At 50.9% G+C, this 18,549-nt stretch overlaps 2 protein-coding genes across 4 annotated transcripts in view; both read left to right on the top strand.

Annotated features, from left to right (window-relative positions):
- The window catches only part of TTYH1 (tweety family member 1), a 110,367-nt gene that overhangs the window by 78,648 nt on the left and 13,170 nt on the right, over window positions 1–18,549 (top strand). For both annotated transcript variants that reach the window (XM_053265871.1, XM_053265872.1), the window contains exons 4-11: window positions 42–262; window positions 1,322–1,417; window positions 2,818–2,890; window positions 5,873–5,948; window positions 7,613–7,668; window positions 8,591–8,683; window positions 9,722–9,814; window positions 18,250–18,392. In XM_053265871.1, coding sequence (XP_053121846.1) covers window positions 42–262; window positions 1,322–1,417; window positions 2,818–2,890; window positions 5,873–5,948; window positions 7,613–7,668; window positions 8,591–8,683; window positions 9,722–9,814; window positions 18,250–18,392 — 851 coding nt within the window. The remainder of the gene's footprint in view (window positions 1–41; window positions 263–1,321; window positions 1,418–2,817; window positions 2,891–5,872; window positions 5,949–7,612; window positions 7,669–8,590; window positions 8,684–9,721; window positions 9,815–18,249; window positions 18,393–18,549) is intronic.
- On the top strand, window positions 10,015–15,498 carry LOC128331889 (uncharacterized). 2 transcript variants are annotated; one of them, XM_053265882.1, is made up of 2 exons: window positions 10,015–11,023; window positions 11,830–15,498. In XM_053265882.1, exon 2 carries the CDS (start codon window positions 14,027–14,029, stop codon window positions 15,029–15,031), a length of 1,005 nt encoding a protein of 334 aa, XP_053121857.1. In that variant the 5' UTR covers window positions 10,015–11,023; window positions 11,830–14,026; the 3' UTR covers window positions 15,032–15,498. The 2 variants fall into 2 exon arrangements, with proteins under 2 accessions (XP_053121857.1, XP_053121856.1); XM_053265881.1 differs by having other exon boundaries at window positions 10,015–11,226.

The following is an 18,549-nucleotide window of genomic DNA, read 5'->3' as shown; positions in this document are numbered from 1 at the left end:
CTTCCTCCGGCTGCTTTGTGACCTCCCCTTGCTCCTCACAGGTCTCAGAGACAGTGGAGCTCCTTTCAGCAACTGTACGGGGGGAGCTGACCCAGCTGGAGGAGATCCTGTCGCCACGGACTGACCTGGTGACCGTGGTCCGGAACACGCGTCGCCAGGCTGAAGCCGTGGCACAGTCCCTGGATGGTGTCCCTTTCTGGGAGGAGGCACGTGGCGGGCCCAGCGTCCTGGCAGAACAAGTCGGCTACCTGGAAGACTACAGGTGAGGCAGAGTCGGGGAGGACATGAGTGGGGGAAGGCGTCAGGATGAAGGAGTGTGTGGGGACTGACTGAAAGAAAGGACTCGTGTGGGAATAGAAGGATGGAGAGGGGGACGTAACCCAGAACTCCAGCCCTTCACCTGGTTTTGGACTACCGCTCCCAGCATCCTCAGCCACAGTGGCCAATTGTAGGGATGATGGGCATTGTAGTCCAACACATCTGCAGGAGGGCTGGAATTGTGCAGCCCTGATACAGCCCAAGAAGAGACATGCCAAGAGATGGAGAGAGGAGAACCTGCTGTACCAGGCCCAAGAGCCAGCAGGGGGCAGCGCTGCGGGAAAGATTTTGCATGAGAGTGAATAGGACTTACTCTTGCATAAGCATGTGTAGGACCGGGATGCCTGTCACACCACTGATGTGTGCATGTGTGACTGGAGGGGAAGGAGAAAGAGTTGGGCAACCAGGTGTAGAAGAAGTAAACTTACTACTACTATGAATATTTATGTATCACTTTATATACAAAAATCCTCAAAGCGGTTTACAAAGAAAAACAATAAATAAGATGGTTCCCTGTCCCAAAAGGGCTCATAATCTTGAAAAGAAGCATAAGGGAGACACCAGCAAAGCCACTGGAGGGATGCTGTGCTGGGGCCAGATAGGGATACTTGCTCTCCCCCAGCTAAATAAAAGAAAGCCACCACTTTAAAAGGTACCTCTTTGCTCAGTTATCAGGGGGCAAACTTAATAGCAAGTGACCCTTGCCCAGCTGCAGTTCTTGATCATGGCGGGGTGTGTGTGTGTGGGGGGGGCTAATTCACATTCAGTGTACGGGGTGGATGGGGGTCAGAAATCTTGTTGATTGAGAGGTTGATGGATGCATGCAGAGATGGTGGAGGGAGGGAAAGAAGCAGGAACTTGTAACATGGTAGAAGCAAACGAGGCATGAATTGTTGTTATGCAAAAGTGTCCGGTGATGATGGAAGGAACACTGAAGGGTTGGAAGTGGACGAAGTGGACGGGATGCACCTTCCTCACTCCCTTGCTCTCTGGCACCCCCCAGGTGGCTGGCCTACATTTTGCTACTGCTGCTGGACCTCATCATCTGTCTCTTCACCTTGCTGGGGCTGGCGAAGCAGATCAAGTGGCTGGTAATCGTGTGAGTGCGCCATCTGGTGGGCACGTCATGGCACTGCAGCATTGGGGGAGTCATTCAAGGGGAAAGCGTGAGATGGGAGCAAATCTATACAATTAGCCTTCTTTCAGGGACTCCGCAAGGTGTTGTGGTGCCTGGGGTGAAGCACCAAATGCTGCCCCAGTGGGAGCCAGCCCATTTCCAAACCAACCATCACAGAGGCACTGGGAACAGGGAGGAGGGAAGGTTGCCAGCAGCCTCATCTTCTCTCCTGGTGTTTCCTGCAAGCTTTGCAAGGTGTGTGAGGACAGGCGCTCCTTAGATCGGCTTGATCATGGGGAGCTGCTCTAATGGCAGTGGCGGGGGGCATCTTGCCACCCTGCTGGTGCCCCAACAATCTGCCACCTGAGGCAACCTCCTCACCTCACCTCATGAAAGGGCCGCCCCTGCCCTCTTGTTAAGCATTATTGCACCATCAGACGATTCAGGAAAATCTTTATGGTGCAGAGAAAACTAATTTATCTGAAAGAATAAACAATATGCCTGTGGGTTATAGTTTGATTTTTACTCAGTGGAATTTTGAATTCCAAATGTAGCTACCTTTAAAGAGAGCTGCACACAGAAGCGTTAATTGCGGGAGCTTCAGGTGTAAAACACTAAATCTGACTCCTGCAAAGAGGTGCAAAGATGGGGGAAGCTACCTCTGCCTGTCATGCCACTGTTTTAAGTATAAAGACAGATATGTATTTATTTTAAACATGTATCCCCCACCTAACCAGTCTTCAGTGCCCAGGGCGGCTTACATAAGATCATAAAAGCACAGAACGTCAACTTAACATGAAAAAAATATATATTTTAAAACTCCAGTACAATGCATTTCTTCACAAACCAAACCCAAGAAGCAGAGCAACGAGTAGACAGCAGCCCTCAGAAAAGTGCCCAAGAGAAAAGAAATGTTTTAACTTGTCATCTAAAAGAAAAACAACTGCATTTCTCTGAGGGGCAGGGATTGTACGACAGAGAAGGCTCTCCCACCGTTTGCCTCAGCTCTGAAATAGGGGCTATTTTGAGAAAGGCCTCCATAGATGACTTCCGTGGATGGGCCTGGGCCCAGGGTTCTCAATCTTGAGTTCCCAGAGGCTGTGGAACTATCGTGGGTGGGGATGGTGGGAGTTGCAGTCCAACAACACAGGCACATAGGAAGCTGCCATCACGGTTGGGGACCCCTGGCCTAAATGGTCCTTCAAATATCCTGGTTCCAAACCATTTATGGTTATGGTTTTAAAGGCCATAACCAACACTTTGAATTGGGCCCAGAAAGAAAGCAGAAGCTTCTTTCAGGGGGAAAAGAAAAAGCTCCCACCTTGAAGGCAAGGGGGTTCTGTGCCTGTGTGAGTGCCTTTCTTTCTCTCTTCTTCCAACAGAATGACTGTGATGAGTTTCCTAGTACTCACCCTGAGCTGGGGCTCCATGGGGCTTGAGACAGCAGTGGCTGTGGTGAGTAAGGGACTTGGGGGCGGGGTGTGCAGTCTTGAAAGGTATATGCAGAACCTGGCTAATGAAGCCCTAGCCTGAGTTTGGTGGAAGGGAGAGAGGGATGTTGTGGGGAGGACAGTCTGTCTAGGACAGGCCTGCTCAACTTCGGCCCTCCTGCAGATGTTGGCCTACAACTCCCATAATCCTTGGCTATTGGCTACTGTGGCTGGGGATTATGGGAGGTGTAGTCCAAAAACATCTGGGGGGCCTAAGTTGAGCAGGCCTGGTCTAGGACCACCCTGGCCCCACAAATAACCTATGTAGCTACCTGGGTCACAACCATTCAAAGGGAACCTGAGCCTGTTATGACCTGCTCCCTAAATGAGATTGTACCCTTCAGTATTTCACAGATGGAAACAGGGACCTTCATCCTAGTACTCCAGGATGTACACAACCCTCCCTCTCTTCATACCACACATCACTGCCGGAGCTCTCTCCGCACCCCTTAATTTGGCATTCCTGAAGGCCCGGTGGCTGCATGCTCCGTTCATTGATTCTGAACCACTTGTCCTCAACCTGTTCAAGGCCAAGATGGTATCTGTTCTCACCGCTAAAGATATAAGGAACGCATACTTTTCTGACAATATCATGATTGAAATTATGCTTTACTGTTACTGTGCCTTATTGTTAATGGGCAAGCATTTTCATACGCATGTGCACTAGAGACAAGATACTACTCACCCCTTCTCAGACATTTCTAGAGATCCTGGAGCAGGAATTGAAAAATGACAGGTTAAGCAATTCATTGAAAAATGACAGGTTAAGCAATTCATATGTTGGTGGTGGGGGAGGGGGGAGAATTGGGGCATTTACTCCAAAATGTGAAAATAGGGACAAAATAAGGACAGTGATTTTTCCAGTGGCAGGTGACACAAAATAGGGACCATCCTTCGTAAATGGCGACAGCTGGAGCATTTGTGAGCTTAGAGCACACCACAAAATCCTCTGATCTTGCAGGGAGTCCCACCCCATCTGTTCTGATGACATAAAAATGCCCTCCTTAGAGTAGCAAAAACCTTGAGCCAGCCCTGGGGCAGTCATAATGTTGTTGCCTATTTTTTCAAGGGAGAGGTCTTGTGTCTTACAACACATTGGTTAGGAACATTTCTGTCCTGTCTTTCAGTCCCCGGGCCCTCCCAGCCTTCAGAATGTCAATGGCTTCCATTCCAACCATGTTGTGCATTTTTGACCATAAGGTGGTTGCAAAATCAGCTTCCTAAGGCTCAGGAGCCTCTAACTGGAAAAGAGATGGCAACCCTGGGGTATCAGAATTAAGGGGCATCAATCAAACGGGGCCAGCTGGGTGGCCTTGCTGGGGAGTCTCTCCCTTCTCGTGCTCTCTGGAGCACAGTAATTTAATTGCTGGCATTTCCAAGCAAAGTTGGGGGGGGGGGGTTTCCTCACTACCCTACCTACACCTACACACACACACTTCCCTCTTAGTGTTGCTTTTAATTAGCGGGCATTACACAGAGCCTCTAGGGGAAAGAGAGGAAGTTCCATGTACTTTCTAGCTGCCTTGATTAATGTTCTCAGTTCTCCTCCTTGTAGGAACAGGCTTTAAACACTTATCCCATCCATGGGCAGCCGGCCGGAGGCCCCTCTGTTCTGAACGGCAGCCTCTTCCCCATTAGTCCAGCTCAAGTCCCCAGTGTTCTCCCACAAGATCTACGCCAGAGCCCATGCCCTCTTCCTTATATCCTGCTTTTTGACCACCAGGTTCTCAAGCTAGTTTATAACTTTTAAAAATACAGTTTTAACTTCTTCTTTCCCCATCCCATCCCCAGTTCCTTAGCTCTTACAGTGAGGCATGATCCTGCCGTGGTCCATCCAGCCCCCAAATTTTACATCCGATCTTTCCCTCTACCATGATGTAACCAATTGAAAAGCAACTCACATCATTCTCCTCTCAACTCCAAGAAGTTTTTCACACAGGACTTTTAGTTTGCACCTCCTCCGGAATGGAGGGTGTGCATTCACATATCGGCCAAATATACCCTAAAATCCCTGCGAGCTATCAGGGAGAGCGTCACACACAATTTGTGTTTTTCATTGTGCATTGGAGCATAGCCCAATTCATATCTGGTGTTTAAAATAATCACTTTTTGTGTCAGGTTTTTGGGGCAACTTTGAACTCATAGTAAAGCCTCAAAGTAAATCTGTGATAAAGCCTGCTATCTGGGAAAGCTTCAAAGCACTATTCACCAAAGAACCGGGGCCCTTTGACAGCTGCCTAAAGGCTGCCATCCTCACAGAGCTTCAGAGCACCTTTAATGCCTCATGGGCCAAAGCAGGGAAGAGCCAGGTGCTGTTCTGCTTCAGGTGTGAGCCTCCAGGGTGCTCTCCAAACCAGCTGCTCAACAGCAGCAAAAGGCCTCCATTCAGACAAGTCTCATTTGAAACGTAAACAGCAGGGGGAGCAGTCTCACGGAAACGAACAAGCCAAAAAACAGCAACTTTCTTACGCGGGATATATGACGTCCTAGCTCTATATCGCAGCGATTAAATTCGAAACAAGGCATTGGAAATATTAACAGCACCCTGCTGTCAGCGTAGGGACTGTGGTGTCACAACACAGGAAGTGTGGAAGCACACTTCAGAGATTCGTCCTGACCCCGTTTCAGGGTCTAATCTGGAAAGCACCCAGAAGAGACTTGGACTGGAATAGCAATTGCCTAGGTGGTACTCTCTGCACTCTCTTCGTCCCATGGCTGGAGATCTTGTGAGATCTTTTTTTGAGCTCTCCATACAATACACACCCCAGTCCATGCCCACAGATATAAGCTGCTGCCCCACACCCTTGGAGCCATCTGCTGTGATGCCTATCAGAGCAACCCACTGCTCCCCAAGCGCTTTCTGTGGTTGTTCACTTTTGCCGAGAGGCCACCAGCAACTGAATGCAGTAAAAGAGACATTTGTTTCCGCCCCCTCCCCTTCCTTCAGGGACTGAGCGATTTCTGCTTTGAGCCAGATGGCTATGTGATGAACACAACCCAAGCCAGGACTGGACTCAGCCCAGGTAGGACGGGAACTGCCGCGACCCAGTGATCAAGCATGTTGGATTTGCACCTGGGGCTTAAAGTCGTCAACCTTTGCACGGGCCCTTTAGCCGTACTTTTATCCCCTCCACCCCCCAGATGGGCAGATGTCAGCTGGGGATCATGTTTCTCTCCTTCCTCTGAAAAATCTTCACCTGATGATTTCTGCAGCTTCACCTTGCCCCTTTTAGAACCTGCCCCTTTTAGAACTGGCCTTTGCAATCTTTGAAAGTGGTCAGTGGTGCAGGAGGCAGAGAGGATGAAAGAGTGCCAGCAGCCTCCTCCCCTCTCCTCGTGCTTCTTCCTAGCTGTTCAAGGAGTGTGAGTAGATGCACTCCTTGCAAAACTTTGCAAGGGTCAGGGCTGCTCTGATGGCGGCGGCAGCAGGGGCTGTCTCGGTGCCCTGCTGCCGGTGTCCCAATAATCTACTGCCTGGGGTGACCGCCTTGCCTTGCCTTATGGAAGGGTTGCCAGTAGGGGTGTGCACGGAACTGGGCCAGTTCAGTCCGGTCCACTATTGAACCCGGCCCGGTCCCAGACCGGTCCACGAATTTTTGGGTTTTCGGTTTTTTAAAAATTAAATTAGATGATAAGTACCTTTAGCCCCTTTGGGGGGCTTGCTGAAGCCGTGGGGGTGGGGTCCACGCAGGTTCCCTCTGCCCCCCGGCGGCCTTCCTCATCACCGCCGCGGCCCGGTCCGTGTGTGGCTGCGCGCGCGATGTGTGCACGCGCAAAAGGCTTCCTGAAGCCTTTTGCAGCCGAGCGGGGGAAGGGGCAGCAGGGAGGTATCCTGCCACCCCAATTGCTAACTAAAAAAGGTGCGCCGGAGGGGGGAAAGTGGCGGGAGGGGTAAGTACACCCTCCCCCTGCCCTTAAAGGAACCCCCACCCCAGTCCACCCGAACCGCCCATGTCCGGACCGGTCCGGAGGCCTGTAGAATGGCCTCCGGACCGGTCTGTGCACATCACTAATCTTGGATGGAGCGTATGGAGCACTGGGAACTGTAGTCGTTCCCAGCACTTTCCCTATAGAGCTCTATGGGGAAAGCGCTGGGAAGGACTCTGCTTCCCACCCGTCTAGGTACACCTTCTAAAGTGGTGCTGGGCTTGACAGGGCTCTGTTTCTCTTTAAGCCCACCCCACCCCAGCCCCAGGGGAAGTGCTGCACTGCTCGGAGGTCACTGCAGTAGGAAATGGCTCTCACACCGAAGGGTGTTTGTTGTTGTTGTTGTTTTTTGCCAAAGTGGCCCCCACCTGAAAAATAGTGAAGACCACTAATTCAGACCACTGAGCCAGTGTGATGTAGTGGTTAGAGAGCTGGACTAGGACCCGGGAGACCCAAGTTCAAATCCCCATTCAGCCATGATACTTGCTGGGTGACTCTGGGCCAGTCACTTCTCTCGCAGCCTAACCTACTTCACAGGGTTGTTGTGAGGAGAAACCTAAGTATGTAGTACACCGCTCTGGGCAACCTTGAAGGAAGAGTGGGATATAAAATGCAAAAATAAAAATAATAATAATAATCTAGGTGGCAACATGCAAAAAAAGGAAGAAGAAAAAACCCTAGGGAGAGAGATGGAGGCCTGATGTCAGCCTAGTTGACCCCAGTGGTCTGATTTATTTTTCTTTCCCGCTTAACCCTGTAGAAATCCTGCAATACTACTTAACCTGCAGCCAAGACATCTTTAACCCTTTCCAGCAGGTAGGCTTTACTCTTTACTCTTAGAGGGAGTATGTGAACAGGAGGGTGATTCTGTGCAAACGCCACTCCTGGGGCTGGGGAGGCTGAGAGCAAGAGAGAGGGAGCATCCCCCTCCCACCCACCCTCACCCCAAAGGAAGTGATGAGAGCACTGAACGTTCCAGGAGCAGCACATGGAGCAAGCTGCTGCTAAGGCAGTGGGTGGGGGGGAGTTGCTACTGCCGAGGTGGGGTGAACCACCGCCACTCCTGGGGTGGGTGGGGGCCACCACTGCAGCATGGGAAAGGCCACAGCCCATGTGAACACAAGCCACCTAAGCCCTCCGTACACTGGTGTGAGTTTTATTCTGCTTTTGTTTGTCAGGAAAAAAGGCCAATGACAAGCACAGACAAACCCCGAAGCCCTGACCTGATGGGGCTCATCTCCTTCTCCCCACCCCGGGGGGGCGGGGGCGGGATCTGACTTTTGCCATTTCTCTGGGCACTGCCCACAGATGTTCAGGGTATCATCACAGCTATAGGGACTAGAAACTTGCTCTCCCCAAAAATGGGATTCTGGGGATTCTGACTTGTACGGCCAACACCAGGTCTATCTCTTGACACAATAACACAATTGTAAAATAGCCGCAGTCCTGCTGCCCCTAGGCCTTTACAGCCAGCCTAACTACATGGTTGGCAGCCCCGCCACAGACTGGAAGGCAGAAGAAAATCTTAAAAGGGGTTCTTTTTAATCCTGCCATTTGAAGATGTCCTTGAGACTTCAGTCTCCCTCCCTTTGTGCAAAGAGAATTCAGCCCACAAGCCCTTCTTTGTGTGGCGGTGGATATCAGGGCCCTTGCGAATTCTGTCTGCTGTTAGTTCGTAGCTTTCTAAGCCCACCTGCTTTGCATTTCTCTCCCGTAACCCTGCTTGCCGTTTCAACAGAGGCTCACCATGTGCCAGAGGGCACTGTCCAACATTCATTCGCAGCTGTACGGACTGGAGAGACAAGCCATCCCACAGTTCCCAGCAGCTGAGGTCAGTAGGGATGCTCCAAAAAAGATGACAGGAGCTTGGACTCTGAGTTCTCCAGCATGGCAAAACAGAGGGAGGGGGGCGGTCCCAGCTTTGGGCCCCCAGATGTTGTCAGACTACAACTCCCATCATCCTCAGCCACAATGGTCTCGGGCCGTTTTGGAGTTGTAGTTCAGCTGCATCTGGGAACCCAGGTTTGGGAACTCCTGGCGGTTTTACAGACAGGGCTTCCCCACCCCACCCCACCCCACCCCACCCCACCCCCAAACCCACTCCTGATGGTCCACATATTCGCTGGATTTAACCCGACCTCCCTGCGGGCTATCAGGGACCAGGACAGACAGGGCTTTGTTTTTCTCCAAAGGCAGGCTGCGAATTCTGGCTTAGCCCAAGTTATGTCCGGGGTAAAAAAAATCCTCTATTTCCAGCAGCTTTTGAAAAAAATTCTGGGGCTTCTGCTTTCTCTAAAGGTGTTGATGGAGGTGCCGATGGCTATGCAAAGGATGTGCTGGTGGCTATGCGAATTGTCTATCTAATCCCTTGAATTAAAATGCCTCAAATCTTCTGCAAAGCAGATTCGCTCTTCAGATATCCCGGGGCATAGAGCTATGTGTGAAAAACCTCCTGGAATAAGAGATCTGGGAGGAGAGCTGGTCTTGTGGTAGCAAGCATGAATTGTCCCCTTTGCTAAGCAGGATTTGCCTTGATTTGCATTTGAATGGGAGACTACATATGAGCACTGTAAGATATCCCCCTTCGGGGATGGAGCCACTGTTCAGTGGTAGAGCATCTGCATGCTTGCAGGCAGAAGGTCCCAAGTTCACTTCCTGTAATCTCCAGGTAGGGCTGAGAGAGACTCCCACCTGTAACCCTGGAGACCTGCTGCCAGTCAGTGTAGACAATGTGGAGCTAGATGGACCAATGGTCTGACTCCGTATAAGGCAGCTTCCTAAGTTCCTACAGTGGGTTGGGGAGAAGGAAGAGGAAGGGCTCCGAGCCAGAACTCCTGGGTTATTTCCTCACATATTTTCTGAATTGCAGAAGAACATCTTGTCCATCCAGAGCACTTTGAACATTACAGAAAGCAATTTCCATCACCTAGTTGCCCTCCTCAACTGTCGGGGACTTCACAAGGTACGTAGTGCACTCTTGTGCCTTCATAAATAGGCCTTCTCTCATGATCCCACTGAATGTTTTTCTCCCTACTTTCTCAGTTCTTGATGCCAGGGACATCTCTGGGTTATCCTTCCCCACCAGCTCCAAGCAGGACAGTTACTGTGAATAAACAAAACAGATAATGCCCGCCCACTTGGGGCTGCAGAGGATAACCCCGCCCCAGTTCTTTCTGTCCTCGCTTCAGCTCCAGCAGCAGATTTTCTTCTCTCCTGGTCTTTTTCTCCTTTATTGTCCTTTTCACCTTCCTAACTGTCTGTTTTCTGTCAGTTTTTTCTTCTTTTCCTTGTTTTGTGTTCCCTAAAACAAAACAAAACCAAAAAAAAAACAAAAAACATTAGTTAGTCTTTCCCTTACCTCTTCCCACCTCCCCCCCTTCAGCTCCTTCCATTTCATGGGCAGCCCGCTTAGGGCAAGAATTGTTTTGGTGCCCAGAGGCAAAATTCAGGACCGTTTGGGTCCGGGACTTTCAAGGGCTTTCGGCACCCCAGCTCCAACGCGACCGAGCTTGCCGCTCTGCTCTCCGGAACCGGGGCATTCTTGCAGGCGGGAGAATTCTGCACTCCCCAGCTGCACAGCAACGAACGCCACAATCAGGTCAGAGGAGCGAAGGGAAGGCACCAAGCACCCAGGGAAGCTCCGTTTAATCAGTTTGGCTGCGACGACGGTGACGGCTGCCTTGGAGCCGCCCGCACCGATCGTTCCCGGGTCCGCGGCGAGTCTCCTGCCCTCGGGCCGCGAGACTCGTGCTTCAGCGGCCCGGAGGGCAGCGGAGGGTGCCGTTTGCACTTCGGAACCTCGTGGCCCCTCGGAAGGTGCATCAGTTCAGCGGGCAGTTCGCGTCAGTAACAGCGGGGAGATACTTAAAATGGCGACTGAGCTCGAAAGAACGGCGCGAAAAAAGCCGGCGGCCATTAAAATTGAATGCACTGGAGCATTCCCTTCCAAGGCCCTCCTTGCAACAACAGGAACATGTTGAGGTACCGGGCGAATCGGTAGGGGGCGGGGGAGAAGCGGGCCCCAGCCATGGCGTGACCTCAGAAGAGATTAGGCGGATTGGCGAGCTGGCTAGCAACCTGACCGGCAGGGCAGCGAGGCCATCACAGGCATCTTCTGTTCCTAAGATGGCGACGGTTGCGAAGAATCCCTCCATTTTACCTGAAGGAGCCGGTAATGTAAAAGGGAGACAGTCTCTAAAAGGGCGGGAAAAGCCTAAGACTGTGACTATGGAGTTTGGCCAGCAGGGGGAGTCTGCTGCAGAGACTGGGCCTAAAGCAGCCTCCAGTTCTAACTCTGCTGTTTTACCTAAGTCTGTGCTGCCACCTGAGTAGCAGGCATGGTTTCGCAATGCAATCATTGGCACCATCTACCAGGTTAGGCCCCCTAAGAGGAGTAAGAGATCCACAAAGGGGAGAAGGCATAGATCACCCAGTGTGAGCTCCTCACCTAGCGAGTTTGTCAGTCCTTTTCCCAAGAAGGCCAAAAGCAAACTTATGCATAGTGAGCTGGGCAAGTTGGCTGGCAAGGTGGCACAGGACCATTCCTCTGATGCTTCTGATCAGACTCTGGAGGCCCTAGGGGTTTACTTGCACCCCCCCCCCAAAAGGGCATTGCAAACTCAGAGAGGCCTAATCTGCCTTCTGACCCTGAAGACCCAATTAATGCAGGAGGAGGTTTTGATCCAGACCCAATGGTCTGGAGGGGAGGACACTGGTGATGCCTCAGTGTCACAGCGCCTCTTTGTTGGCAGAGGACTTCAGCCCACTGATGCCCAGAATTATTAAAACAATGGGACTGAGGCTGGGCAGAGTTTTGACTCTTGTGTCAAAGGGGACTTGGTCTTTCCTAGAGCACACCCCAAGGACAGGCTGATGCCCATGCCAGAGTTGTTTGTGGATGTAGTCAAACAGGAATGGTTGACACCAGCTTCCAACTGCAAGGCTGTGTGCATGGCTAACAAACTTTATTCCTTTCAGCAAACCACTACAGATATGTTGAGGACACCAAATGCGGATGCCCCGATTTCGCAATTGGTGTCGGATTCCTTGGCATCTCGAGAGGGTAAGTTTTCTCTAAAAGACATAGCTGACCAGAAGGTCTAGCTGTCATTTAATCGTGCCATGAGAACGTGTCCCTGGTGGTCCGTGCAACAGCGGCAGCATCCAGGGCAGCCGTGACTCCTTATTATTGGTGGTCAATCTTCTGAGTGATCCTCCAGGGGACCCAGTTAAGATGTGACAGCAACTATTCAAGATCCAGAAGGCGCAGGCCTTTATAGCTGATGCCACTCTTGATACGATTAGATTCTCAGCGCAAGAGGCGGTTTCATCATTTGTTGGCAGACGCCACTTGTGGCTCAAAATTGGACAGGTTGGTTCTACCTCTAGGCTAAACCTCGCTACCGTCTCTTACGACAGTAAGAAGCTTTTTGGTGAGTCTGCCCTACAAGACATTCTTGTAGAATCGTCTGATAAGTGAAAGACGATGCCTTCAACCAATAAAAAGACTGATAAACAGCCTTTTAAAAGGCCCTTCCAATACAATCGGTCCTCTCATAGCTTCCGGCCCTTCAGGGGCCAGGACAGAGATACAAAATTCCAGAGGGGGTCTTGGAATCCTCAGAGAGCACCCTTTAGAGGGTTTGGTACCTACAAACGGCAAGCTGCTCAGTCAAAGCAGCAAAAACCCACTACAATGACGTGAAGCATTTCAGGCTTGGAGGGCATTTGTCTCACCTCGCCCCAGCCTGGGAAGATTCAACCTCAGACAACTGGGTTCTGCAGCTGATCCATCACAGCTACAGGATAGAGTTTCTCTCCTCTCCCCCTGCTGCTTTATCCCCACTCCAAGGTCAAAAGCATTCTCAAAGCATTTGCCGATAGTCTAGGCGATCCAACTCCTCCTGGACATCAGGGCAGTGGAGCCAGTGCCTCTGGCACAGGAGGGAGAGGGAGTTAAAACAAAACAAACAAAACAAAACATGTGCCCATTCACCCCGACAGCAGGCACCTCCTACGCTTCAAATACGCAGGCAATCATTTCCAATACGCGGCCTTACCGTTCGGCCTATCAGCAGCCCCCAGGATCTTTACGAAGGTTCTGGCACCGTTGAAGTCGACTGATGTCCCTCTCCAGGTTATTGGGTCTCATGGTCGCAACCTTGGACGTCGTACTGTGGGCAAGACTCCATCTTCGACCGCTGCAATGGTTCCTCCTACCTCACCAGCACTCCATCGCAAAGAGGAAGCTCCTGTACCTACAGATTCCGAAACAAGTTCGCCAAGCTCTAAGGTGGTGATTGAGCCCACTCAACTTGTTTGCAGGAAAGGAATTCCTCGATCCACCAAGAGTTTTGGTCACGGCGGATGCGAGCGACAGGGGAGGGGGGGGCTCATTGTCTCCACCTTTCGGCCCAGGGTTGATGGGATCCCGCGGAAAAGGCACACAGTATCAATTGGAGAGAACTGAGAGCCATCCGGTTAGCCCTCATCGCCTTCCAAACGACAATTCAGGATCGCCACTTCCTAGTAAAAACGGACAACACAACACCAAAGGCACACGTCAATCGTCAGGGGGGCACTCGATCACACTCTCTTCACCTGGAGGCAATGTTTCTACTAAACTGGGCGGAGGCCAATGTTCGTTCCCTAATAGCTCATCACCTCAAAGGGGAGCTAAACACAAAGGCCGATTGGCTAAGCAGGGAGGACATTCATCCAGGGGAATGGAGTCTTCACCCAGAGGTCTTCCACCTTCTAACCCTATGCATGGGCGTACCCTGCATGGACTTGTTTGCGTCCCCGATAAACTCCAAAGTGCGCCAGTTCATGTCCAGGTTCCCTGCTCAGGGAGAGACGTCAGTGGACGCCCTGGCCAGCCCGTGGCCCGAGGGGCTGCTGTTCGCCTACCCCCCCGACTCCTCTACTGACCAAGGGTCATCAGGAGGATTTGCCTCTTGAGGGCCCGAGTCATATTAGTCGCCCCCTTCTGGCCCAGGAGGCCATGGTTTTCGGAGCTCGTTCTCATGGCAGAGGAGGATCCATGGCAACTACCTGTTAGAGAAGACCTGCTCTCCCAGGGACCGGTTTACCACCCCGACCCAGCGTGGTTAAGGCTGACCGCCTGGAAACTGAACGGAGCTTGTTAAAGGAGTTCGGATATTCCACGGCGGTCATGAACACGATCTTGGCATCTAGAAGGCCTTCCATGAATCGGATATACCAGACAACCTGGCGGGCATTCCTCAAATGGTCCTCTCTGCACTCCATCCCTCGGGGGTCGGCTTCCATCAAACACCTCCTGCAATTCCTTCAAGATGGGTTAGACAAGGGCCTCAAGCCCAACACCCTAAAACGCCAGGCTGCATTGTTGCTGGGCCTTATCTCAGGCAGACCCCAAGAGTCTCTGTCCTCATATCCGCACCTGCGACGTTTCCTGAGAGGAGCCACCCTCCTATCGCCTCCAGTAATACACAGGTTCCCATCATGGGACCTCCATCTGGTACTCTCCGCTTTACAGCACCCTCCATTTGAACCAATATCCTCCATTCCACTGGAAACACTGTCAGAGAAATTGGCCTTCCTGGTGGCTATCACGTCGGCACGCCGTATTTCAGAGTTGAGGTCTCTTTCGGTCGATAAAGCATTCTGTGTGTTCCAAAAGGAGGCGGTACGGCTGATACCGGATCCTTTCGTATGCACGAAGGTGCCTTCCATCTTTCACCAATCTCAGGACATTTTTCTGCCTTCATTCTGTCCTCGTCCGGTGCATGAACGAGAAAAGCTCTGGCACAAGCTGGACGTGCGTAGATGCTTAAAAACCTACATCAAACGCACAGCTTCCCTACGCAACACCAACTCCATGTTCGTGGAAGTTCGTGTAAAGGGAAAGGGGTCCGCCATTTCCGCAAAAACCATCGTTCGCTGGATTAAAGATTGCATAGTACTGGCTTATCAGTCTATGCGCAAGAGCCCGCCTCCCGGAATCATGGCACATTCCACTAGATCAGCAGCGGCCTCAGCGGCCTTTTCAGCACACGCTCCGGTTCAGGATATTTGCAGAGCGGCAACATGGTCTACGCCCTCAACCTTCACAAAGCACTATAAGATTGAGACACACGCCACTATCCAGGCGGCCGTCGGCAGAAGGATCCTTCAGCAGGTCCTCCCACGGGACTAGGCGGAAGCGGTTTCCCTCCCTGTGGACCAAGCTGGGGTATGTCCCCAGAGATGTCCCTGGCATCAAGAACTGAGAACGGAGCATTGGTGTCCACTTACCGTGAAGGCTCCTTCTTGTTCTTGATGCCAGGGACATCTCGACCCACCCAGTGGTACGCTCCGCCTGGTCCCGTTGGACGGAAGGCATGTCTCTACCTGTTAGACAGGTGAAACCTTTCGTATCCATGTTTTTCCTTAATAAAAGGTACCTGTCCGTTACAGTTCTACCTAATGTTGTTTGTGTTAACGGGTTACGTGTCCAGTTTATTTGTTGCTACTGCCTCGCTCGAACAGAGAACTGGGGCGGGGTTATCCTCTGCAGCCCCAAGTGGGCGGGCATTATCTGTTTTGTTTATTCACAGTAACTGTCCTGCTTGGAGCTGGTGGGGAAGGATAACCCAGAGATGTCCCTGGCATCAAGAACAAGAAGGAGCCTTCACGGTAAGTGGACACCAATGCTCCGTTCCTGCCTAACTTTCCTCAGCTGCACCCGGTGCCCTTTGGAATGCCAGTCCTTCCACCATGTTTTTTTTAAAAATGAGTCCATGCATGTACATCCAAGTGTGCATGTGTGTACACATAGGCTGCATTTGCACGTAACAGGAAGCTGGTGGTGATGAAGGAGCCTGAGGTTGCTTTCTGGTATGAACAAATTTGTGAAACCGCGGTCCCATCAGAAAAGCAACCTGAGGTTTCCCTTCCCAAACTGCAACTTGAACCCAAAGTCTGTAGTGAGTTTTGCTGCTCTTACCTGAGGTTTGCTGCTGCCAGTGTTACATCTGAATGCTGAACTGTAACCAGAGTTGAGGGAGGAAGCTTCTCCCTCTCTCCAGCTGTGATTGGATGTTGGGGCTGTCCTTCATGCCAGAAGGAAGCCTGCACAGCCAGTTTCCCCTCCTTTCTGCAGTCTCCCTGACTAAAGTTCAGTTCCTGTCCGTTTTGTCAGAACACGGACAGTTAAGTGCACAAGGCGGATGGAGGGCACAACCCCACAGATTCACTGGACCCTCGGTTCCGCGTTATGGGCGAATACGGCCAGAGTATCCCAAGGCAGGGTCCCATCATCCCAATTCGGCCATTATGGCTAATGGGATTAAACCAGTCTTGCAATAGTGAGTAAGAATGGTCCCCTTTACTAAGCAGGATTCACCTGGGTTTGCATTTGCATGGGTGATTACACGTGAGCACTGTTTGCTGTAATATATTCCCCTTTGGTGAATATCAAAAGAGTGCTATCACTCAGTGGTAGAGTATCTGCTTGTATGCAGAAGGTCCCAGGTTCACTCCCTGGCATCTCCTGGTTGGGCTGGGAAGGACCCCTGCCTGAAACTTTGGAAAGCTGCTGCCAGTCAGTGTAAACCATACTGAGCTAGATGGACCAATGTCTGACTAAGCTGACTAAGGCAGCTTTCTATGTTCCTATGATGATGAGAGTTGTGCTCCAGCAACATCTGGGGATGCAAGATTGGGAACCTCTGCTGTACACCCTAACCCCCTCAGCTGTAGACAATCATGCAATGAAACTGCTGGACTGTGACTGTCATCTCCATTGTATAATATTTCCAAAGAGAAAATGGGTGTGCCCAATATTGTTAATCAATGTAACAGAATTTAAAACTATCAGAATTAAATTTCATTCCAAATGTTGAACACTTTGACCCTAAATCTTCCTCAGCGGCTGTTCTAAAAACCAACATACCGACTTCTGACAATATTCAGTGTAAATCAGGGCTGGCTAATGCTCAGCTGATGTTTCATCAATGGGAGTGAATGGATGAGGAAGTGGCCTCTTGAGGGTTGGGAATTTCTCTGTGTGTGTGTGTTTAATAAGATGCCCATCAGAGGTTAAAGAAAGGGAATCCCTTCCAGCTGATGGGAGGGGCAGAGAGACAGAAGAAGTGGGAGCTGGCAGTATGGAAGGCACAGAGGCAGAGAGCCAAGCTCTGCATCAGGGGGATAATGGGAGTTGTAGTACAACAACATCTGGGGACCCAAGGTTGGGAACTCATACTCAGCATGATTTTAAAGCATGATTAGTTTATCTTTAGTTAATAGCCACCAGATCAGGGGCACCCAGAGATCAGGACCAAGACAGGGGTGGGGCGCTTTAACCCCACCTCCATACCATGGTCTTGATCCACAGGGGCCCCCAATCCAGCAACTATTTACCTTGGGGAGCAGGAGGAAACCTCCTATTGATGCCAGGCTGCTTTTTGGAAGGCGGCGGGAGCCCAAAAAAGAAAAGAAAAAAAGCCAATGACTGATATCCAGGATGAATTACTCAGCAGAAGTCCTACTAAAATTAAGTAGTCCTTTAGAATAACTCCTGATTAATACTATTGAATAACTTCATTGGGATGTCAGCCTCCAACAGGAGTTCCAGTCCCAGGACCTGTGTGTTCCATCTAATTTGGCCCTGAGAGTTACTAATTAGCTATTCATCAGGACAGTGATTCCCAGCCAAGACTACGCAAATCCCTGGGGGTATTTTTAAGGCTTGTAAGGGGTACTCAAAGCTCTCCCGCCTCCCCAGCACATCCGGTCAGTGACGGGGAAGCAGCTCCATTGCCTCCAGATCAGAGGACTTGGCTATTACGGTCACTGGCTTATATCCAGATTAAGTAGTGCTATTCAAGTTAGTGGGACAAGATATTTATTTGAGAATATTAATTTCAGTGGGAGTACTCATGAGTAACTTAGTGTGGATGTGACTTCAATAGCCTGCCTCATAACGTGTGTGTGTGTGTGTGTGTGTGTGTGTGTGTGTGTGTAAAGTTAGTGTGCCATTGAGTCAGTGTTGACTCCTGGCAACCACAGAGCTGTGTGGTTCTCTTTGGTAGTATGCAGGAGGGGTCTACCATTGCCTTCTCCTGCACAGTCTGAGATGATGCCTTGCAGCATCTTCCTGTATTGCTGCTGCCTGATATAGGTGTTTCTCATAGTCTGGGAAACATACCAGCGGGGAAGTATAAATACACACACCCCTAAATATCTCTGTTGTGTACATAAGATGAAGGTTTCAGACAGAAGGGGTACACTTGTTTTTAAAAAGGCTGAAAATCCCTGCATTAGGATATACTGAACATATAAGGACATGTCCAGTGTTTCATGTGGACATATCATTCTGACTGCTGAGCCCCCTCTGACGCTGGGATGTGCCTCTCTTCCTCTGTCTCCTAGGACTATGTGGATGCCCTGAAAGGGCTCTGCTATGATGGCATGGAAGGGCTGCTCTTCCTCCTCCTCTTCTCCTTCCTCTCCGCCCTTTCCTTCACCACAGCCGTCTGCAGTCTGCCCCGTGCCTGGAAACGGTTCCAGAACAGGTGAGTGGCAACCCCTGAGGACTGTTTAGCTCTGGGGCACTGGATTCAGCCCAGCTTTGCAAACCAATCCATCCGCATCTATAACCAAGAACAGCAATAACATTCACTAGCCGAACTGGCCTCACATATCTTGGGCTGGTGGCTTCAGAAGAAAACA

The sequence above is a fragment of the Hemicordylus capensis genome, chromosome 6 (genome assembly GCF_027244095.1).
Source record: "Hemicordylus capensis ecotype Gifberg chromosome 6, rHemCap1.1.pri, whole genome shotgun sequence".
Taxonomy (NCBI): domain Eukaryota; kingdom Metazoa; phylum Chordata; class Lepidosauria; order Squamata; family Cordylidae; genus Hemicordylus; species Hemicordylus capensis.
This window is presented reverse-complemented; position numbering and strand designations above follow the sequence as displayed.